At 40.9% G+C, this 19,280-nt stretch overlaps 1 protein-coding gene across 1 annotated transcript in view; it reads left to right on the forward strand.

Annotated features, from left to right (window-relative positions):
* LOC117272474 (neurocan core protein-like) overlaps window positions 1-18,177 on the forward strand; it is a 63,814-nt gene extending 45,637 nt beyond the window's left edge. Inside the window, exons 14-20 of the mRNA XM_033651418.2 lie at window positions 8,174-8,287; window positions 9,903-9,954; window positions 10,158-10,264; window positions 10,662-10,744; window positions 12,300-12,444; window positions 14,793-14,975; window positions 16,951-18,177. Coding sequence (XP_033507309.2) covers window positions 8,174-8,287; window positions 9,903-9,954; window positions 10,158-10,264; window positions 10,662-10,744; window positions 12,300-12,444; window positions 14,793-14,975; window positions 16,951-17,069 — 803 coding nt within the window. The 3' untranslated portion in view covers window positions 17,070-18,177. The remainder of the gene's footprint in view (window positions 1-8,173; window positions 8,288-9,902; window positions 9,955-10,157; window positions 10,265-10,661; window positions 10,745-12,299; window positions 12,445-14,792; window positions 14,976-16,950) is intronic.
* Window positions 18,178-19,280: the final 1,103 nt, after the last annotated feature.

Raw genomic sequence — 19,280 nt, forward strand, 5'->3', positions numbered from 1 at the left:
AAGTCCAGGTGAAATTGCAAGTCTTTTTAATTCTGTTGTGTCTAAAGCCATCAAATTTGTGAGCCTGATTTGAATGCAATCATGTAACTCAGGTCCACAGTGCTGTGAGTTTCTTTATATTGCAAAATAATAGACAAAAAAACAGCACCCCTCTCTTACTCATCATAACAAAGCTAACATTAGCTATTATTTACTACATTTACCTACAGTATGTGCAGCTTACTTCAATGAGCTTGCGAAGGTATAAAGAGGATTTTTGAAAAGCGGAGATTTCAGTGTTCTTCGGGAGGCACAGCGAGCACATCATGTACTGCAGGTGTTGTCTTTTTCAGATTTTGGCTTAAAAAAACGTGGCCAGATGTGGTTGGGCATTGTGGCTGAAAGCCGCCTCTTGTTCTGGGTTTTGCTCCGTCATCCTGGCGTTGTGGTCAGAAGACAGGTGGTGCTTTTCTTCCAGGCAGCTGGCAACTTGGCATCTGCAGTAGAGGTCCTTCTCACGTGTTCTCCCCCCTACACTCAGTCCCCATATTCAGAGCAGATTACTTGTAACACAGGCAGGAATGGCAAGTAAAGAGTAGAAGTACAGTAAAAAAAAAAAAAAAGGTGTTAATAAAAATGATGACATTACACATGCAGTACCCTGCATGTAGTGAATTAAAAAAAGATCTGCTTGAATTTTTAAGCTGAATTCATTTCTTGTTCCTGCAACAATACCTGAAGGGTTGAGAACCAACTGAAGGCCTCTCAAAGTTTTGTCATCGGCTAAAAAAATCATTTAATGGCGGAAATCCCAGATTCCGATCAGCACCAAAAAACAAATCAATTGCTCCTCACCCGAAGGGCTCTTCACCCAGCAAGCTTCACAGTAAATCCATTCATAGACCCTGATGATCTGCTGCTGACAGAGGGAGCAACCAACAGCAGAGAAGACGTAACCTTCTTGTGCAGCTATAAAGACAGCAGAGCGGTGCTGATCACTGTTGTGTGTGATGACACCTGTAGAGATTAGATACATTTCACTGCAGGAGGTCAGGGCCAACAGGCTGCCATGTTTCACAGAGCCAGTTGTGACCTGCATGAGCTGCAAGACAAAGAGGGAGTGACAGTATCTAGATTCAGAATCTTCCTTCCTGAATACTTCTTTATCTACGTGCAATTTCCTCTCTTTGTCTCCCTCTTTCTTCATGCTGATTGCTCTTTTGTTTTTCCTATCTGTTCAGCTGTAGCATGGTAAGGACAGGTCTGAATTATGCGTCTGCATAGAGGCGGAACTATATTATGCTGTAGTGGTATCACAGAGCCAGATGTGATCCTGTTTCTTCAAGGTGAGAATAAACATTTGTAGATAACCAGCAGACACTGTGGTTATCAGGCTGATGCCACTCATGCTGTCTGTAATCAATAGCTTCATGCAGCATGTAAACAAAATAATATGTGTATCAACAGCACTGTAAACAACACAGACTGATAAACTCGTTTAACATGGCTTACTCTACTGTCTATGACAACACATGAAATCTGTAAAAAGCATCTCAGCTACCTGCTGCAGTTCGATGTTTGATCACTGATGATGGTGACTCAGTGTCATACCTGCTGCCTCATGAGCTGCTTGTACTTCTATTTTTTCATTTTTGCCTTTTATTAGATAGTTATTAATGTAGAGCCATACAGGAAATGAGGGAAGAGAGAGTCTGGTATGACAAACACCAAAGGTCCTTGGCCAGAATTGAATAGCAGGCGTTGGCGTTTCTATGATTTGCACCTTAACCATTCAGCTACCACCAGTGAACCCACTACGCTCAGCCTGAGTGCCACAAATTCTACTGCTCACATAACTCCACCCACAGACTGTCAAGCTGTTCCCATTGCAGTTTTATTTGCAGTTTGTTAAAATGACTGAGCCTGATCTACACACACACGCACACACACACTCAGGTGTTTTCGCTCACTTCTCCTGATAAGACTTCTTCTCAGGTTATGCTTCATTGGCCTTTTTCAATGAAGACATTGTTGATTTTTATTTTCAAAATGTCTGCTGTGAAAAAAAGACCAATTGACCTAACACTTTTTTCTGCTATTGCACCTGTTTGGGTGGTAAAACTTACAACTTTAACGTCAGTCACAAGTTAGGGAATGCAGAACCATCGCCTGCCGAGAAAATGTTTATGCTGGACTCCTGGATGTGACATACATGGAAAGCTAGCATGCTAGCTTAGGGTGACCATATTTTGATTTCCAAAAAAGAAGACATTCGGCCGGCCGCGACATAGCCTACTTAAATGATACTCGCAGCTTACTCAAAGATGGCTTATCATTTTGATATATTTAAAATTTATATGTATGGATAGAAAATTCAGTTATATTACAAAATAATATCTCTCAAAGACAGAAATTCAGATAGGCCCCTATAGGGGACACATACACACACTAGAGTGTGGCGATCTGAGCCCGATGGTACCCGACGGGTCGGGCCGGGTTTGGTCAAAAATGTAGCTATAAATTGTATTCGGGCTCGGGTCGGATTCGGTCAGCTTTCAGTGAAAATGTAGTGTAAAAATAAATAAAATCCTATTGTCTGTTCTGTTTATTGCTTGGGCACTGTTATTTACATGACAACACCTGAACATAACACACACAGACACACATTGGCTGTTTGTTTCTACCTCTCCCCTCTCTGGAAGTCTCAGACCTCCAGCCGCCCGCCTCCGCCTTGTTTAAACGCTGAAAATAAAATAAAAGAGGGAGACAGGTTTTTCCTGTTTTATCTTATTTTGTTTTATTTCTCCCTTTCCTCTCGCTGGAAGCGTCGGACCTCCCGCCGCCCGTTCCCGGCCTGTTAAATAGCCTGTAACCGTAACAACTGCGTGACACAAACTCAGTGCTTTGGTCATTAAATAATGTCGGGCTCGGTTCAGGTTCGGACAGAAATATGCGGCCCGTGCCGCACTCTAACACACACACACACAAACACACGGAAAACCGGACATTATCATCAGTTTATAAAAGACCCCCGGACGCCCCGGACGCCCCGGATGGGACGTGAAAAGTGGACATGTCCGGGCAAAACAGGACGTTTGGTCAGCCTATGCTAGCTAACAAATAAATGCTAGCCAGCTTGCTAATAAAAACAGTGAAATAATATGTTACTGGTACATTTTCCAGTTTGTCCTTTTGTTCTCTGCCTCTGTGCAAACTGTTTGTATTTTTGGTGGTCAATATCATAAAATACTGGCTGGTTAGACGCGGCAACGATCGATGTCTCCTCATCTTAGCTCACTCCAAAAACAACAGCCAGTTAAAGTCAAACAGGGTCAACCAAATATATAATACTGCTTTGTTATGCCTCCACGTCTTTAGCCTTAGACGTTATGTTTTGAGGTTGTTCATCCATCTGTATGATTCTCATGAACGCAATATCTCAAAAATGCCTTGAAGGAATTTCCTCTAATTTGGCAGAAATGTCTCCTTGGACTTAAGGATTTCTTACACTAATTACGACAAAATTTCACACAAATGTCCAACAGGATTTAATGATGAAGTGACGATATTTTAATACAGAAGGTCAAAGGTCAACTTCACTGAGACATCACAATGTTCTGTGATAACATCACACTTTTCTGTCCATTATTCAACGTCATAACTCAGGAACAGAAGGGGAGACATTTGGTCAGATGCTGAATTGGTGAATCTTGGTTGCCCACCTTGAAACTGATTGTATAGATTTTCTGTGCTGGTGGGAGGAAGATGTGTGGGAGGCATTTATGTTTTTACGCTGGTGCAATTCACCAAACTTTAACTGCACATGATGTGAAGAAGCAAATTTACTTTGCCACTGAAAGTGAATGTTTTATTTGCCCAGTCGCTCGCATTGAATGGAAGTGAATGGGCGGCGAATATTCGCACATGTTGAATTTGCACGTGTGTGACTGTACCCCTATTGGTACATGCAGTTTGGTAATATAATGTACTGTACTTGTGCAGCTCTGCCCAACTATAACTTGAGCAGAGGTTGCATTGAAATAAAAATACCTTTGCAGGTGTGCAGGGGCTTTAAGTCCCTGGACTGGTATAAAAATGTCTAATTTGATGTAATGGTTAATTGTATTGGGTCATATTTAAATCCCTATTTAATTCATACAGTGTATTCTGACAAACACATTAAAGGTCACAATGATAAACTGTGACAGAGATCGCTATCCTCTAAATATCTGTATTTGTAGACCATCACATATGTTGGAATTCAAAGAGCATATCTTTGCACTAATGTAAGGTATACATTGTTTTTCTGGGTTTATACATTATGTACCCATGATTACTTATACTGTGATTAAAGACTTTATCTATTCATATGTATCTCTGATTTTAAAACCAAACCGTGCCTCTAATACAGTGACACTTTTGTAGAGCACACTTGTACTGCAACACCTGCACACAGAGGTGCTGTGACACTTTGACATGAAGGTATTAATCTGCTTTAAGAATCCCAATTTGTTCCTTAACATATGCTCGGCTCATTAGGCTGCCATTCCTGGAGGAAGTGATCACTTTATTAATAAGTGTACAGTAATACACTGGTGAACACCTTAATACTTCCTGAGTGCCAAGTTTTGTGTGTTCAGTGTCACAGAAAGACGGACAGACAGACAAACAGACAATCAAACTGACAGCCAGCAGCTGATGCGTGGGTATGCTGGAGGGCTTAGTTATGGATTTGCAGAATTTGCAGTATTATCTCTCTGAGGAGCAGCTTCCCCTCTGCATAATGGATGAGAGGGACGAGGGGATCAGACTTTTTATGTTGAACAACAAAGAGCTGGACGGATTTTAATGGGGAGAGAGAGATGGTGGTGTGTGTTAAACTATGAGCTTACACATCCAGGGGTCATTGAAGGTCACGCCAGGCATAAGTAGCCAGGGGGTATTTCATGTATATATGACATATTTTAAATCATATGTTTGGTTTGTGGTATTATACAAGCAAAAAACTTCCTAATCACTTTGCAGATAGCCTCCGCACTTTTTGGTGAAACACACTCGTGTGATTTTCAGATTAATTTTCTTTTGCCTTGAACATTTGGAGATAAGGTAACATCACTGTGCCCAAAATTTCATCTCTAATGAATGATTCATGTACAAATCAAATTTAAATCCAGAAAGCTTTGATTCAAGTTATCAGAGTTGTTGTGCAGTGTCACCATAGTTTGGTAAATCTATGAAAAATTAAACTGCACTGTTACTGTATCATTCCTCATAGTGCAAAACTAGGACATTTTCAAATTCTCCACAGAGCGGCTTTAAGTGATTTAAACCAGTGAACCGAGCTGTCAAAGAAGGCTATTTCTTCAATAAGAAAAGTGACATTTGAGAAACTCTGCAGCTACTTATGCTCTTAAATTGCTATTTGATCTTACAGACAAACAACATTGTTTGATGGATCGCACAGCTTTGAGCTTGTTGGAAGAGAAAATGTATTAGCATAAATCTCTGGTTTCACTTCCTATATTTGTCCTCAAAAAACCGCCTCGGCTGCCATTTTTATAAACAGACAGACAGCCTCTGCTGTCAGATTAAAGTTAGATCAAACCTTAAACATTTTGAAGCCACAGCAAAAATGGGACTGATGCAAAAAAAAAAGTCCCACACTACAGCACCACCCTGCAACTTGCTTTATTGATAAACCTCGATTTAGTCCAGAGTAGAAATGAATGTTTGCTTTTGCAGCCACTCCTCAGTCTGTCAAGTGAAACCAAGGTGAGCAGCACTGTCTCCTGAAAATTCTGTTTGTATACAACTAAAGTAAAACAGCAAATACTTTGTGAGGGAAACGCATCAACGTATCTGGCAAGTCGCAAAAATGTTGATACTGAATGTATCTGTAAAATGTTCACTGACTACATATTGTTTTCTGCCAAAATAGGGAAAGCTGCAGCACTGTAAATACACTAACTTTTTTATGAACATTTAACTGAAATCACGATCTTTCTCTTACCTCAACTTTGTTCCTGAAACCTAAGACAACCATCGTCACAATCTCACCCTAACCGTACCCAAAGTGTGTTTGTTGCCAATACCTAAGACAGGTGTCTCGACATGAATCCAAAGTTCTGGAGCCAAGGTCTTTCACTGTGTGCACCCACCATCCTCCCCAACCACCTCCTGGCTGGATCCCACCTATCCCAGCTGACATTGGCCGAGAGGTGTGGTACACCCTGGACAGGTCACTGGACTATCACAGGGCTGACACATGACTGACAACCATTTACACTCACATTCACACCTACGGACAATTTAGAGTCACCAATTAACCTGCATGTCTTTGGACTGTGGGAGGAAGCCGGAGTACCTGGAGAAAACACACACTGACACGGGGAGTAGAAGCAGGCTCCACATGGAGGGGCTCCCCCACCCTGGGAGGAACCCTCTTGCTGTGATCTGACAGTGCTAATCACTGCATCACAGTGCCGCCACAGTTTAACATACAAATAGAACTTCTACTGTAGGAGAAAGGGTTATGTCACAATAATACAATATCCACTTTTCATGGTCAGCAGTGATTCCCCTTTATTCAACGTCATCGAAAAGGTTTCTCTCCTGGTTCCTGCACCTTACTTTGAAATATTTGGAGAATTTCAACCAAAAAATGACTTGGTTCAAAACCCGAAAAGTTTGTTAGCTGTAATGAAAAACAAAAAGCAGATTTTTCTTGACCCGAAATGTGACAACATGTTACATTCAGCGGATTAGAAAGTCATCTACGTGGGGCGTGGGTGGCTTAGTGGTAGAGCAGGCACCCCCATGTACAAGGCTGTTGCCGCAGCGGCCCGGGTTCGACTCCAGCCTGTAGCCCTTTGCTGCATGTCACTCCCTCTCTCTCTCCCCCCTTCACGCTTGTCTGTCCTATACATTAAAGGCTAAAAAGCCTTAATCTTAAAAAAAAAAAAAAAAAAAAAAAAAAAGTCGTCTACGTCTTCTTATCATTAATAGTTGGTCCATGCTTGTTTTTTGATATAAACAAATATCTGGTAATCAGTGCGTTCTGCCATCTTGCACCAAAGTATTTTGAGCATTATACCAGTGGCATAAAATGGTCCTAAAAGGACAATAGCTTTTATCCTAATCATTTTTGGGACACCAAAAGTAGCTATGAGGCCTCGACAACAGTCTGAAATGAACGTTTCGTATGAGGCCAAAGGTCGTTTGAGTTTGATCTGTCCGACACATTTCGCTCTTTACAGCCACTGACCTTTTTCAGTGTTTTCAGCGCTTTGCTTCGAACTAAGTAGCCGTAAAGATTTGAGCAAATAGTTTGAGGTGAGTTTAAACTTAAAAGGAGCTTTCTTTGTGCTCCCTCGCTGTGAGTTTTAATAGATTTCTGCAGTCCTGAGGTATATCTCTTACTCTGGGTCCAGAAACCCCCCACAGTGGTGAAAGAAGATTACATGTCCTCCATTTACAATGATAAAGTGATATTTCATTGATCCCTGTGGAGAAATGTTCCTTTTGCTTGCTTTTTTTCCCCACAGAGAGGTTAGAGAGTACAGCAGCTCAGCAGCCCTGGAGCTGGTAGGGTATCTGTTGTTGCTTAAGGCTTCTTCAGCAGGGTGGACGGCTGCCAAAATGAGGGCTTGAACCCAGATCCTCCGGTCAGGTCCATCCTCTCTGCTTACTACTCCACCAAATTTATGTCTATAATTAAACTGCTTTGAAGGAAAAGCAATGCAACGTGCTATTTCTCCCTCATGCAGCCTTTTTGTAAATGGAGACAATGGAAGAGAGACAAAAGAAGAGATTAGACGTATATCAAGCCAACCTTACATTCTGCAAATGCATAGGGAAGGATGTAATAACACTCAGAGGGCTTTTAGCGTGTCTCCCTCAGTGAGAGAATGAGGACAAATAGGGAATGTAAAGGGAATAAGACTGTCTGTATTCTGCTCACACCCTGTTTGAATTACGATACTGTACTCACCAACATGGATGCACATCACTGTGTAAACCAGGACTAATGACCAGCTCATCTTGTGTTCACATTTGAATGGCAGCAGACGCCCACACACTTTCTTTATGAACAACACGTCTTCAGCAGAATGCATCCTTTCAATCTGAACTCTAATGAGATCTGCAACCCTCCTGCTCTTGCTGCCTCTTTTCTTTTTTTTCTCCCTCCTCACAGATGTTGATGACTGCCAGTCCGAGCCATGTGAAAATGGAGGCACTTGCATTGACAAGATTGATTCATTCCTCTGCCTTTGCCTGCCCAGTTATGGAGGAGACACATGTGAGAAAGGTGAGAGCGAGCATACTGCATCAGAGCACCGCTGTGTGTGCAACCACAGCAGTGAACTTGCTAAGGTTCTCGGTCATCTGATACTTGCAGGAAAAGGTTTGTCGCAAGCTGTGCTGTGTGTGGAAATAATAAACAGCTGTATGTCATAACACTGTATCACAGAGATGCATCTCTTGGCAGCTATCAGACACAGTGTATCTGTGTGTGTCACAGGGCTGCAGGGTGACAGATACTGACTGAAACTCCTGCAGGCATGACAATAGACACACTGTTTTCCAAGCATCAGCTTTCAGTCAGCATCTTGCATACAGTGCACGCACACAGGCTCATATGTCCAAGATATGTGTTTGGTGTTATTGTGGTTCAAGAAAATTGCTGTGACTGTATAATGCATTGTACGAAGTTTAAAGGTGCTCTGTGGATTTTTGTTCAGGGTTGGGTGTTGTTTGAGTTTTTTCCTGATGCTGGTGCTAAAACAACACTTTAAAAAGGGTACCAGTGCCACAACAGTGCCTAAGCTGAAAATTTAAACAAAGTAGAGCACAAAATGACGGTGAATTTATTGCAAAAGCAAATTCATCCTTGAAGTTTTATTTATACAGCACTTTCCAAAACTGAAGATAAAAAGTGTTCTGTAGGATACAGAAAATGGGGAAGAGGGAAATAAGACAATACATAAAAACAAGCAGGATTAAAGGGACAACCCACAAAATAAAATGTGTAAAATTAAGACGTCAAGTCAAATAAAGCGTGCTTTGGAGGTGCTGGTTGGCAGATTTTGTGAACGTTGGATTGAGCCAGGCCAGTTGTTTCCCCCTGTTTCCAGTCTTTATGCTAAGCTTCTGTAAGTATATTAAATAAGTGAGTAAATAAAAGTCACAACCAAAGATGGGAGGGCAGAGAAACAAGCCAGGGAAAACACGCAGGCAGATGGCAGTGTTGTTAAATACAGTACAAAATAGTTAAATGGAAGCGATCTGATATCAAAGTCAATCAAATCAGGATTAGCATGAGGTAATCAGAGAGGCCTGCGACAGCAATGGGGCCGGCAGCCCATAATATGCATACATAGCATGAGGCAAAACACAAGTGTGTCTGTTTGGTAGGTGGCGCTTATCACGTCCCATACCACACACTCACACCAACATGCACACAAGCGCTGATTCATCACCTCACTGGTTTCAGCCATCTCCGGCTCCAGATATGTCTTCCTTTTGTGTGTGTGTGTGTGTGTGTCCCTGCCTTGCACTAGTAGTAATGAGAATTAATGAATATCTAACCTTTCCAGTTATAAATGAATCCACAGGCTTTGGTGTTATTAATGAATACTAATAGTGCAGGGAGAGGGCCACATGTGCTGTGAATTGAAAACGAGCCTGTGTAATTACAGTTCATGTATTTAGCTTCTCAAGATGCCAGAGTCATATATTTTAGTCTTTATTTGCCAAATGGGATGCAACGCTCGGTTTAAAAAAAGCTTCCTCTCTCCTCCCATCTTATACAGACCATTTTATCTTACTTGGTGTTCCCGCACTTAACTGCGCTTTCATGTGTCCTTCAAGAAATTATTTCAGCTTCTCTCACTTCCCCTCCTCTTTTCTCTTCATCTTCACAGACGTAGAAGGTTGCGAGCACGGTTGGCGAAAGTTCCACGGCCACTGCTACAGGTAGAAATGATGAAAAACTGTGCTGTTGAAATAAATATATTTACCTGCAACCACAGGTGCCTCATCTCTCTGCATTACTCTTTTATACCCTGGAGTTATGTGTGATATACTCACCGCAGCGCTCTGTACCATTTAAAGTTGTCTTGCTGCGTAATGCATGAAATATGTATTTTTATATCCACTTTCACTGCGCTGTCCCACAGGTACTTCACCCACAGACACACCTGGGAGGACGCAGAGAAAGACTGCAGAGAGCACAGTGCCCACCTCAGTAGCATCATCTCGGCTACTGAGCAGGAGTTTATCAATGGTATGTGTGTATTTCTTTATTAAACAGCCTCCACATAACACACTTGTACAAATATTCACAAAGCAAAACCAGCATAAAAGACACAAATTCAGTCAAGGTTTCTGAATGTAGCCAAATCTTTATCTATTCAAAGCAAAGACAAGGTGTTATACATGAAACTGAGGCAGGAAACAGAATAAAAACTAAGAGTTAATTTACCTTATTTCCATAGTCTTGTGGATTTGTTATTTTACTGTTTGATGCAGGGAAGACAAAGCAAGACGAGGAAGTGAGTCACAAATAACATTATGCATGAATGGAGAGATACAGAAATAGAAGGTGGAATAATGAAGAGGGTGAAGAACAGGTTCAAACAGATTGAGACAAGAGCAAGAACATGTCTTGTTGTTTTTTACAGGTCTTGGTCATGACAACGCCTGGATTGGTCTGAATGACCGCACAGTGGAGGAGGACTTTCAGTGGACTGACAGCAATGATCTGGTCAGTGATCGGTTTTGAATTGAGCCATCAACTCCAGTTACAAAGTCTTGAAGGATTATTTCACCCCCCAACTGAGTATTTGAATATCAGTTGCTCACCACATGTTACACTGAATTCAGGAAGAAACCTTTTCTTGCATACCTCCACAGTGAAAGAAGAATCCAAAAAAGGAGAAAATTGTTGATGAATTGAAGTCATAGGGGGCCGCATTTAAAGCAAGACTCCATTGACAAAAACAATCATTTTAACTCACAGAACACGGGAGCTGGTGGTCTACGGCTGCCTCGATTATTGTGTGACCTTGATAAATCTAAATCAGTGGTTCCCAACTGGTGGGCCGCAGTCCAAAAGTGGGTCATGGGTCCATTCTGAATGGACTGCAAGTGACTCACGAATATGTCAAGTTTGAAATACAATGAATTTTTGGTGCATAGCTTTAATTTTGAAGTGCCATTTCCTGCTGTAGAGTGAGTGACTAAAAGACAGCTACTTGACAGAGGCACCAAACTAGCTAACGGTGACATGGCCAAATGCAAGTAAGACGCTGAATATATTAAACTGCGTGGACATTGGACTAATGACTAAGGAGAAATCCGGATCCTGTGACTGGACCAGTTGGGAACCACTGATCTAAATTATCCCTTTAAAACACTTTGGTCACATAATAACTCAAACAAACTAACTGATCGGGCATTCGTAGACCAGCAGCTCCTGTGTTCAGCGATGTAAAATTGCAGTTTTTGTCAACGGAGTCTGGCTTTGAAGAGTTTTAGATAGTGAGGTTTTAGCAAAAATGCATCTGTTTGAGTAGTACTGAGCATAAGACTGGATAAATGAGACTTGGATTGTACTGCACGAGTTGTGTGAGAATTTGTAAAAGGCTGTTTCGATATATTTTTGCTGTTGTTAAACGCGAACCCCTATGACTTCAATTTATCAAGGATTTTCTGTTTTGGATTCTTCGTTCACTGTGGAGGCATGCAAGAAAATCAGAGTTTGTAAGTTTCTGTTGATTACCTTAATGACTAAATTAGTAATAATCAAAGCTAAAGTATTGAGAAAAAAACATCCTTAGTTATAATTATTATTGATTAAATTATAACACTCAAGAATGATTGATCGGATTTGATAGACAGCCTTCCAACATCAGCAGACAACCCCACAACTGGCACCAGATTTGTGACTAAAATGTTGCTAAATCCTGAGCTGGGCAGAAGTACTTCAAACCAGTGAGAAGAGCACATAGAAAAACACAAATTAAGACTCTCTTGTGGAATAGCCAAAACTGCTCTTACATTGGCACAAAGTTTTGTATTCACAGAGGACCCAATTGCTCATAGTAAGAAACCGAAAGAGAAAATTTGTTTTCAAGGCCTTCAAAGCTTTTCATTTTTAGCATTTTCATTTAAGCTCTGTCCCCATTTATGTGCAAGATCTCATGTGTCATATTTCCTCTTAAAATGTTCATCTCTGCTTTAAACAAGATTGGAACCTCCCAGTCTGATGGTGCTGACAAATGAAAGCAACTGAATTCTGTTGTTTTCCTGTCGTGCAGGTATATGAGAACTGGAGGGAGAGCCAGCCGGATAACTTCTTTGCGGGTGGGGAGGACTGTGTGGTGACCATTGCCCATGAGGACGGCAAGTGGAACGACGTGCCCTGCAACTACAACCTGCCCTACATCTGCAAGAAAGGCACAGGTACTGAAATACTGCCGGACTCAGTGTAACCAAACAGCACACCAAAAGCTTGTTTGACACGTTCAGGTCAAGTGTGACTTTGTCAGAAAATCAAAGCCCAATCAATTCACGAGGAAAGATTTTTTTTTGCTGTCCTTATACAATGTGGTTGCGTGTGTGTTATTTCTGACCAGCTGGCCACCTGTTAGTCATCACTGCTCATCATCAGTTTTTGTGCTCTTAATGCAGAAAAGATTGGTCAGACTTCAGTAGTCGTTTCATATCACTTGCACCCTTTCTGCATTACAGAAGTATTTCACTGCTAGAAACAGTTTTCATAAAACTGGGCTGTCTATGCAGCAGAAGGACACAAATACTTATGAAACTGGTGCTACATGACCAGAGAAAACAGAGAAAAGGGCTGTGGCAGCCGCTTCTGTTCAAGAGGTAGAAAACCTGCAGCTACCAGAATGCACTGTGCTGCACTGAACCAATATGCTGGTGGGTGACATAATGCCATTTGGTTTTGGCTTGTCCGAAAAACAATATGGCAGCCAGCTGGTAACAAATAATCTTATATTAAAGTTAAAGAGTAAGCTAAAATGTGTTTCTGAAAATATTTAGGTGAGAAAACACCTTAAGAGGTCATACACATGATTGCCAGCTTTCAAGAGCGCAGCAGCAGGTTGCATCTGAGGTTGCTAAGCAACCTTAACAAGCACCATATCATAGCCTATTTACCTGAAATCCTGAGTGCAGAGCTGATCTTCCTCCAGGCGCTGTTAATTAGTGTGTAGTCATATCATCCGAGGTACAGATGAAAAGCTCTGAGAACTCTGCATCAAAATGATCAACATTTTCATATTTACCACAGACTGAATATTTACAGAAGAAGGGAAAGATATCTGGCTGTGATTGGTTGTTTCTCATCACATGACATGCAGTGTGTGCTGCTGTGTTCCAAAAGTTGAACTCTGTTTATCTCAGGGCGCAGCCATCGCACCCTGAGAAACAGGCACTCTCCCCTAAAAGAATCTTGCTTTATATTTGATCAGTGCTGGCTAGTTTCAGTGTTCGACCTCATTTTTTTCAGCCTCCACTTTTACAGTATGGTGCCCACTTCCTGTTCACAGATTCTCATAATACAGCTAAACAGTGCACTAACATGTGTTTCTGAAAACAATTTAGATAAGAAATAGGCAATATAGTTACAGGATCTTGGTTTATGTTTGATCAGTGCTGCCTAGTCTTACAGTTAGATCTGAGTTTGAGAGAGACAGAGGGGGATGGCTCTCTCTCAATCTGCTTCTATACTCTTTGTGTCTGTGGTGGTGGCAGGCATACATGAAACAGCCCTAAACAACCCTAGAGCCAGCTAAAATCTGCCAGATGACGCAGGGAGATCTGGGCCTTGGCAAGATGGAGGGAAGTTTACCCTAGTTCATTTCAACATACTACCCACATTGGTATGATACAAAGCTGGTTGAAAATCGGCAAGATATCTCTTTAAAGGCCACAGCTGCAGATGCTCCAAAAAAAAGAAAAAAAAGAAAAAGATGACGAACACAATCTTAAGTGAAGATTGTGATTCAGTCTCAAACCTGTATTGATTTCTGAGAGCAATATCAATCTCAATCTTCCTCTTATTGCCGTCTCCCTCCTCGGGGCTCACTTACACTTGTCCAGACAGCAGAAGCGTTAGTTGCAGTTATTGCCAATTACCGTCTTGTTCACAAATATGATCTGAAATTCCTCTCCTAACACTTTCCCACACCTTCCCTCTGTGACCCGACTCAGACAGCCTCAGTGTGAGTCCAGTGAGCTCGTAGGATGCAAAGAAAAGCTAAAGACCAGGTTCACTGCAGAGATGGAGGATGGTCAGGAGGAGTTAGAATAGGATGGATAAAGATGGAAGAGGACATGGAGAAAAGGATTAAGTAGTTTAAGAGTGTTTGTTTGTCTGGCTGTGGGCTCGTGGCTCTGTGGTTTGGCTGTACTCCCTGTCTACTGCAGAGACCCATTACCTCCTTCTGGCCTCAGCACAGCTATGCTCAACATTCAGACACAGCAACAAGGCTGCCATCTACAGGTCAAACACATCCACAATATTGTGCCTTGAAAATTTAATTTGGTCAGAACGGAGCAATATGGACAGCGTACAAATATTTGTCTCTTTTGCTGTAGTCTATTTATATAATAGATGCATAATAAGTGGACGCTATGATACAGGGATTTTCAATACTGAGGGTCATACAAATTTTAGATTTTTGACATCATAAACATCTCAGGATTTATGTGAGATAGAAGCTGAATATATACCAATGTTCATCTGTATGATTTATACAGTTTGATCTGATGATTTTCTGCAGTGTTGTGTGGGACCCCGCCCGCAGTGGAGAACGCCCATTTGATAGGTCGGCGGAGATCTCACTATGACATCCATGCAGTGGTACGCTACCAGTGCTCTGAGGGCTTCTTTCAGCGCCACATCCCCACTGCTCGCTGCCGGGCTGACGGGAGCTGGGAGAGACCCAGGATCATCTGCACAAAGTGTGAGTGTTAAGTGTCTATTTTGATCCTTTGTCATGTGTCATGCATGTAAACGCTCTTTTCTACAAAGTGGTTGGAGGTTATCAGTATTCATTTTTTAATCAGTTGTAATCAGTTAATTGCTCATCTGATAACCTTTTAAACCCTTTGCAAAGTTGTCATTGTAAATAATTTGTTTATGTTGGCTTTGTGGTTACATGTAGCCCCATCACTTTAGGTGTTATGATGCTCATATTCAGAGCAGTGTACAATACAGTTAGCGTAGCAGTAGAATATGATTCATTCCTTTTAATCACTGAAATTAGAATTAACTCAACTCACTTGTCACTACATACTGGCCACAATTCTTTATAAATGTTATAAAAAAGATTTAAAGGGTAACTTAGTATTTTTCAAAGTGGCCCCTATATACATGTTTTTGTGTCTAAGTGACTATTGGAGACAACGATTTTTTAAATTGGTCCAATCTGGACAAGTGAAACAGGCTGCAGTGTATCCACTCGGGGCATTTGTGCATTGGCTTTTACGTCCACTAAAAGTTTTTGCCATTGACAGGATCAGATTATTATTATAAGTGTCTGACACCATTATGGAAAGGACCCTACAGAGATAGATCTTTTATTAAAAGTAAGATTGCGTCTTTTCAGCTGGGAAACAGCCCCAAAATCAAACCCACCAGACTCCATTTAAATAAACAGGAATTTTAGCTTATATAGAACCAGCATGATTTCACATTTGACTGGGCGAATTTAAGATTTATTTTAACCAAACTAGAGTTGGTGATTGTTGGAACAATGGAAATACAAACCAAGATGGTTCGGTGAGTTTTATTTTGTTTCTTTTGAGGTTGAATGAAGTGAGTTTTGTGATGATAAAATTACTGTTTATTTACATGGAGTCTGGTGGGTTTGACGATGGCGAATTCGCGGCACTTTCTAGTTAGACGAAAAGGATCATACTCTTTAACAAGACATCTATCTCTGTGGGGTCCTTTCCATAATATTGTCACATACTTAAAATAATCATCTGAGCCTGTCAGCAGCAAAAACAAGCACTTGAAGTGGATGTAAACTGACAGTGCACATTTGAATTTATTGAAAGGATAACCCCTTGAAATGTAGCATCTCATTTCCAAGGACAGACACAAAAACATACAGACAAAACTGCATTACATCACAAACATACACTACAAATACAGACATCTTGCTCACCATCTTCCACCCACACCCCCTGCCCTCAGCTGGTGTACATAAAATTAGAATTGGACATCATGACCTCTAATAGTTACATAGCAGTTTTCAGTATGACATTTTAAAAACATGAACAGGTTGTTTTGAGATATGAATATAAGGAAGTCCTGAGGCAGCGGAAAGAGGTAACAGATCTGAAGAAAAGAAGATTATTAAACCAGTCAGATGGAGCTTTGTATTGGAAAGACCTTTGTCCAACTTCTTTGAAAATACCGGGGACAAAGGAAAAGGGTTATTGCATATGTCTGAGTGGATATGAGGAATTACATGGAGTCAAAAACTGTTTCAGATACGAGGGGCAATTGAAATGAACACATTTGCAAATGAATTGAATCCAGTGAAATTGCCATCTATATTTAGGCTGCAGCCAGTTCACTGATTCATACATGAAGCAGTGGTGAGTTCAACATGGACACCTAACAGCGTAGCGATGTAGAGAATTATACATTAAAGGGTTTAAGATGAGTGTCAAATGTGTTTTGATAGACAATGTCAGTATAATCAATGATAGGTAACTGTGAAATTATTCTTTTCTTGATCTGAAATGTGAAACAATTAATTGATCGATAGAGTGAACTCAGACAACCAGACACTCTTTTAATAATAAAGTGAATATAGGGCTTAAAAGAGAGTTCTGGGTCGATCCAAAGTCCAAGATATTTGAACAAACCTGTGTATCTACCACAGTATATGTACAACATAAAACCCATTTGTTTCCCTCCTTTAGCCCGGCGATCACACCGGTACCGACGCCACCACCACAATCAGCACAACGAACGCCGTGGCCACAGGAGACACGGAGGAGAGGGACACAAGGCCAGAGAGGATGCACACAGCTACTACTGAACCAAATAATATAACATCTGCAATGCCTAGGTGCTAACCATGGCCCATAAATAAAGACAGTAGTTCACATCACCCTCATTTCCTTTCCTGCTTCTACAGTTTATCTCCATAACCTCTATATCCCCGAGTTTGGGTGTTTTGATGCTTCTTTTTGTTTTCCTGCTTCCTTTAACCGAGGTCCATGCGAACACTAACTATAACACTAACTCTTATTAACGCCCTCCCTCCATAACATCTCAGTACAGTAAATCCTCCTCCTGTATATGAACTAAAACCCTCTCTCGGTCTGTCAGACTGACAGTAGTGTGTGAGCGTGTGTGAGAGTATGCATGTAAGAGAGAAACTTAGAAAAGTGCGGAGTCACTTTTTTTTGCAAAGGTCTGCTTGTTCTACATGAAAAATGACTCTCATCCTAGTATTCTGTTTACAAAGCACAGATGTAATTGATGCCAGATAGCATTCAGTCCCTGGTGACCCTGAGCTTTTTGTATGTGTACCGTAGCTGTTACTTTTTCCATAGAGCACCTGAATAGCTGGTCTGTTTTATTCTACTGACATGCTTTTTTCTAATATTTGCTATGTTTTTGTGTTATGTTACTATTTATTATGAATTGTTTGCTAGTGAAGATGCTTTCTTTTTTTACTTATACTGCAGAGAGCCGATGTAACATCATTTTTCTATACCAGTATATAAGTCCAACAACAAACAATAAACTTAATTAATCATTTGATTGCCACTAATCTCTGTATTGTAAATATTGTGGTGTTTGTTATTGGCTGATCCCTGATCAATAGCTGGACCTTGTCTAATCAAATAGATCCCCCCTCCCAACCTCATAAGCACTCTCAGCTAATGAATATGTCCCGTTGGCATAGATAGTGTGGATGGGATTATACAATACTTTCTGAGATAACCACTTGATTGTATCTGAATTGCTAAATCTTTCAATCTTTGCACGGCTATATATTTACATCATGGGTAGAATGTCACTATTTTTTGTCTTTGGTCCCTTTGATATTTGATCGGTCATCCACTTTTTTGGTGTTCTTATGACTTTTTGTCCTGCTGTTGTATTCCATTCTTAATAAAGTGAAAAAATGAACAACAGCACTTCTGATTGTTTTTATTTGATTTTTTAATTCAAGCATTTATCATGTGCATTTTTATTAGCCATGTTAGCACTACAATATTTTGGATGGATTACCATGAAATGTGGTAGATATTCATGGTCCCCAGAGGATGACCACTAATAGAGTGCTGCAGTCCTTAAACTTAGAAATTATTCAATGCTTCTGGACTTTTGGTTCCCTCGTGCTAAACACAGAAACTCCTTCACCTCCATTACAGTTTTGTTGTGTCCATACTCACACTCTCACAAACTATATTCAAACTTTCCAACTTGTAGATAGGCTATTTTTCAGTTGTAGTTAAATTGGAAGCTTCGTGTTGGTGATGAAGTCATGCGATCATGGTCTACTTCTTGTTCGTTTATAGCCTAATGTTAGCTTTTCTGGCAATTGCATCTTCGCCGTGATGATCCCAGTCAAAGACGCTTATCAAGGCCCAAGCTGTCCTACAGTAGCTATAAGGGGCCCCACCAAGGGGAGGTTTGGGGCAACGGACTGCAGTGGTTCCCAACTGGTCCAGCAACAGGGTCCAGATTTCTCCTTCGTCATTAGTTCAAGGTCCATCTCAGTCTAATACATTCAGCGCCATACTTGCGTTTCACCATGTCGTCAAGCTAGTTTACTGCCTCTCTCAAGTAGCTGTCTGTTAATCACTCACTCTACAGCAGGAAATGGCACTTCAAAATAAAAGCTCTGTGCTGGAAATTCAGTGTACTTAAAAAACTTTTTACAAACATGACATGTTTGCAGGTCACTTGCAATCCATTCAGAATGGACCTGCGACCCAATTTTGGACCATGACCCACCAGTTAGGAACCACTAGTGTGCTGTATAGTGGGACCTTATGGGAAGTTTACAGTTGTCATTGCAAAATGTGTCAATGTCAGTGGCCATCAGGGGCCCCGTTTCCCAATTGTTGTCTTTTTGCATCTATGCTTAAAAACTTTTAAAAAAAAAACTTAAAAATTTTTTTTAAAAAGTTGTGCTCATCTGTAAAGAAATGTTGCTGTATAAACAGTGTAGGCCTTAGTTTCATAAACTTTAGTTTGCCATAGAGCTTATTTTCTGCAATAATCCAGGCTG

Source organism: Epinephelus lanceolatus, chromosome 12 (assembly GCF_041903045.1).
Source record: "Epinephelus lanceolatus isolate andai-2023 chromosome 12, ASM4190304v1, whole genome shotgun sequence".
NCBI classification, from domain to species: domain Eukaryota; kingdom Metazoa; phylum Chordata; class Actinopteri; order Perciformes; family Serranidae; genus Epinephelus; species Epinephelus lanceolatus.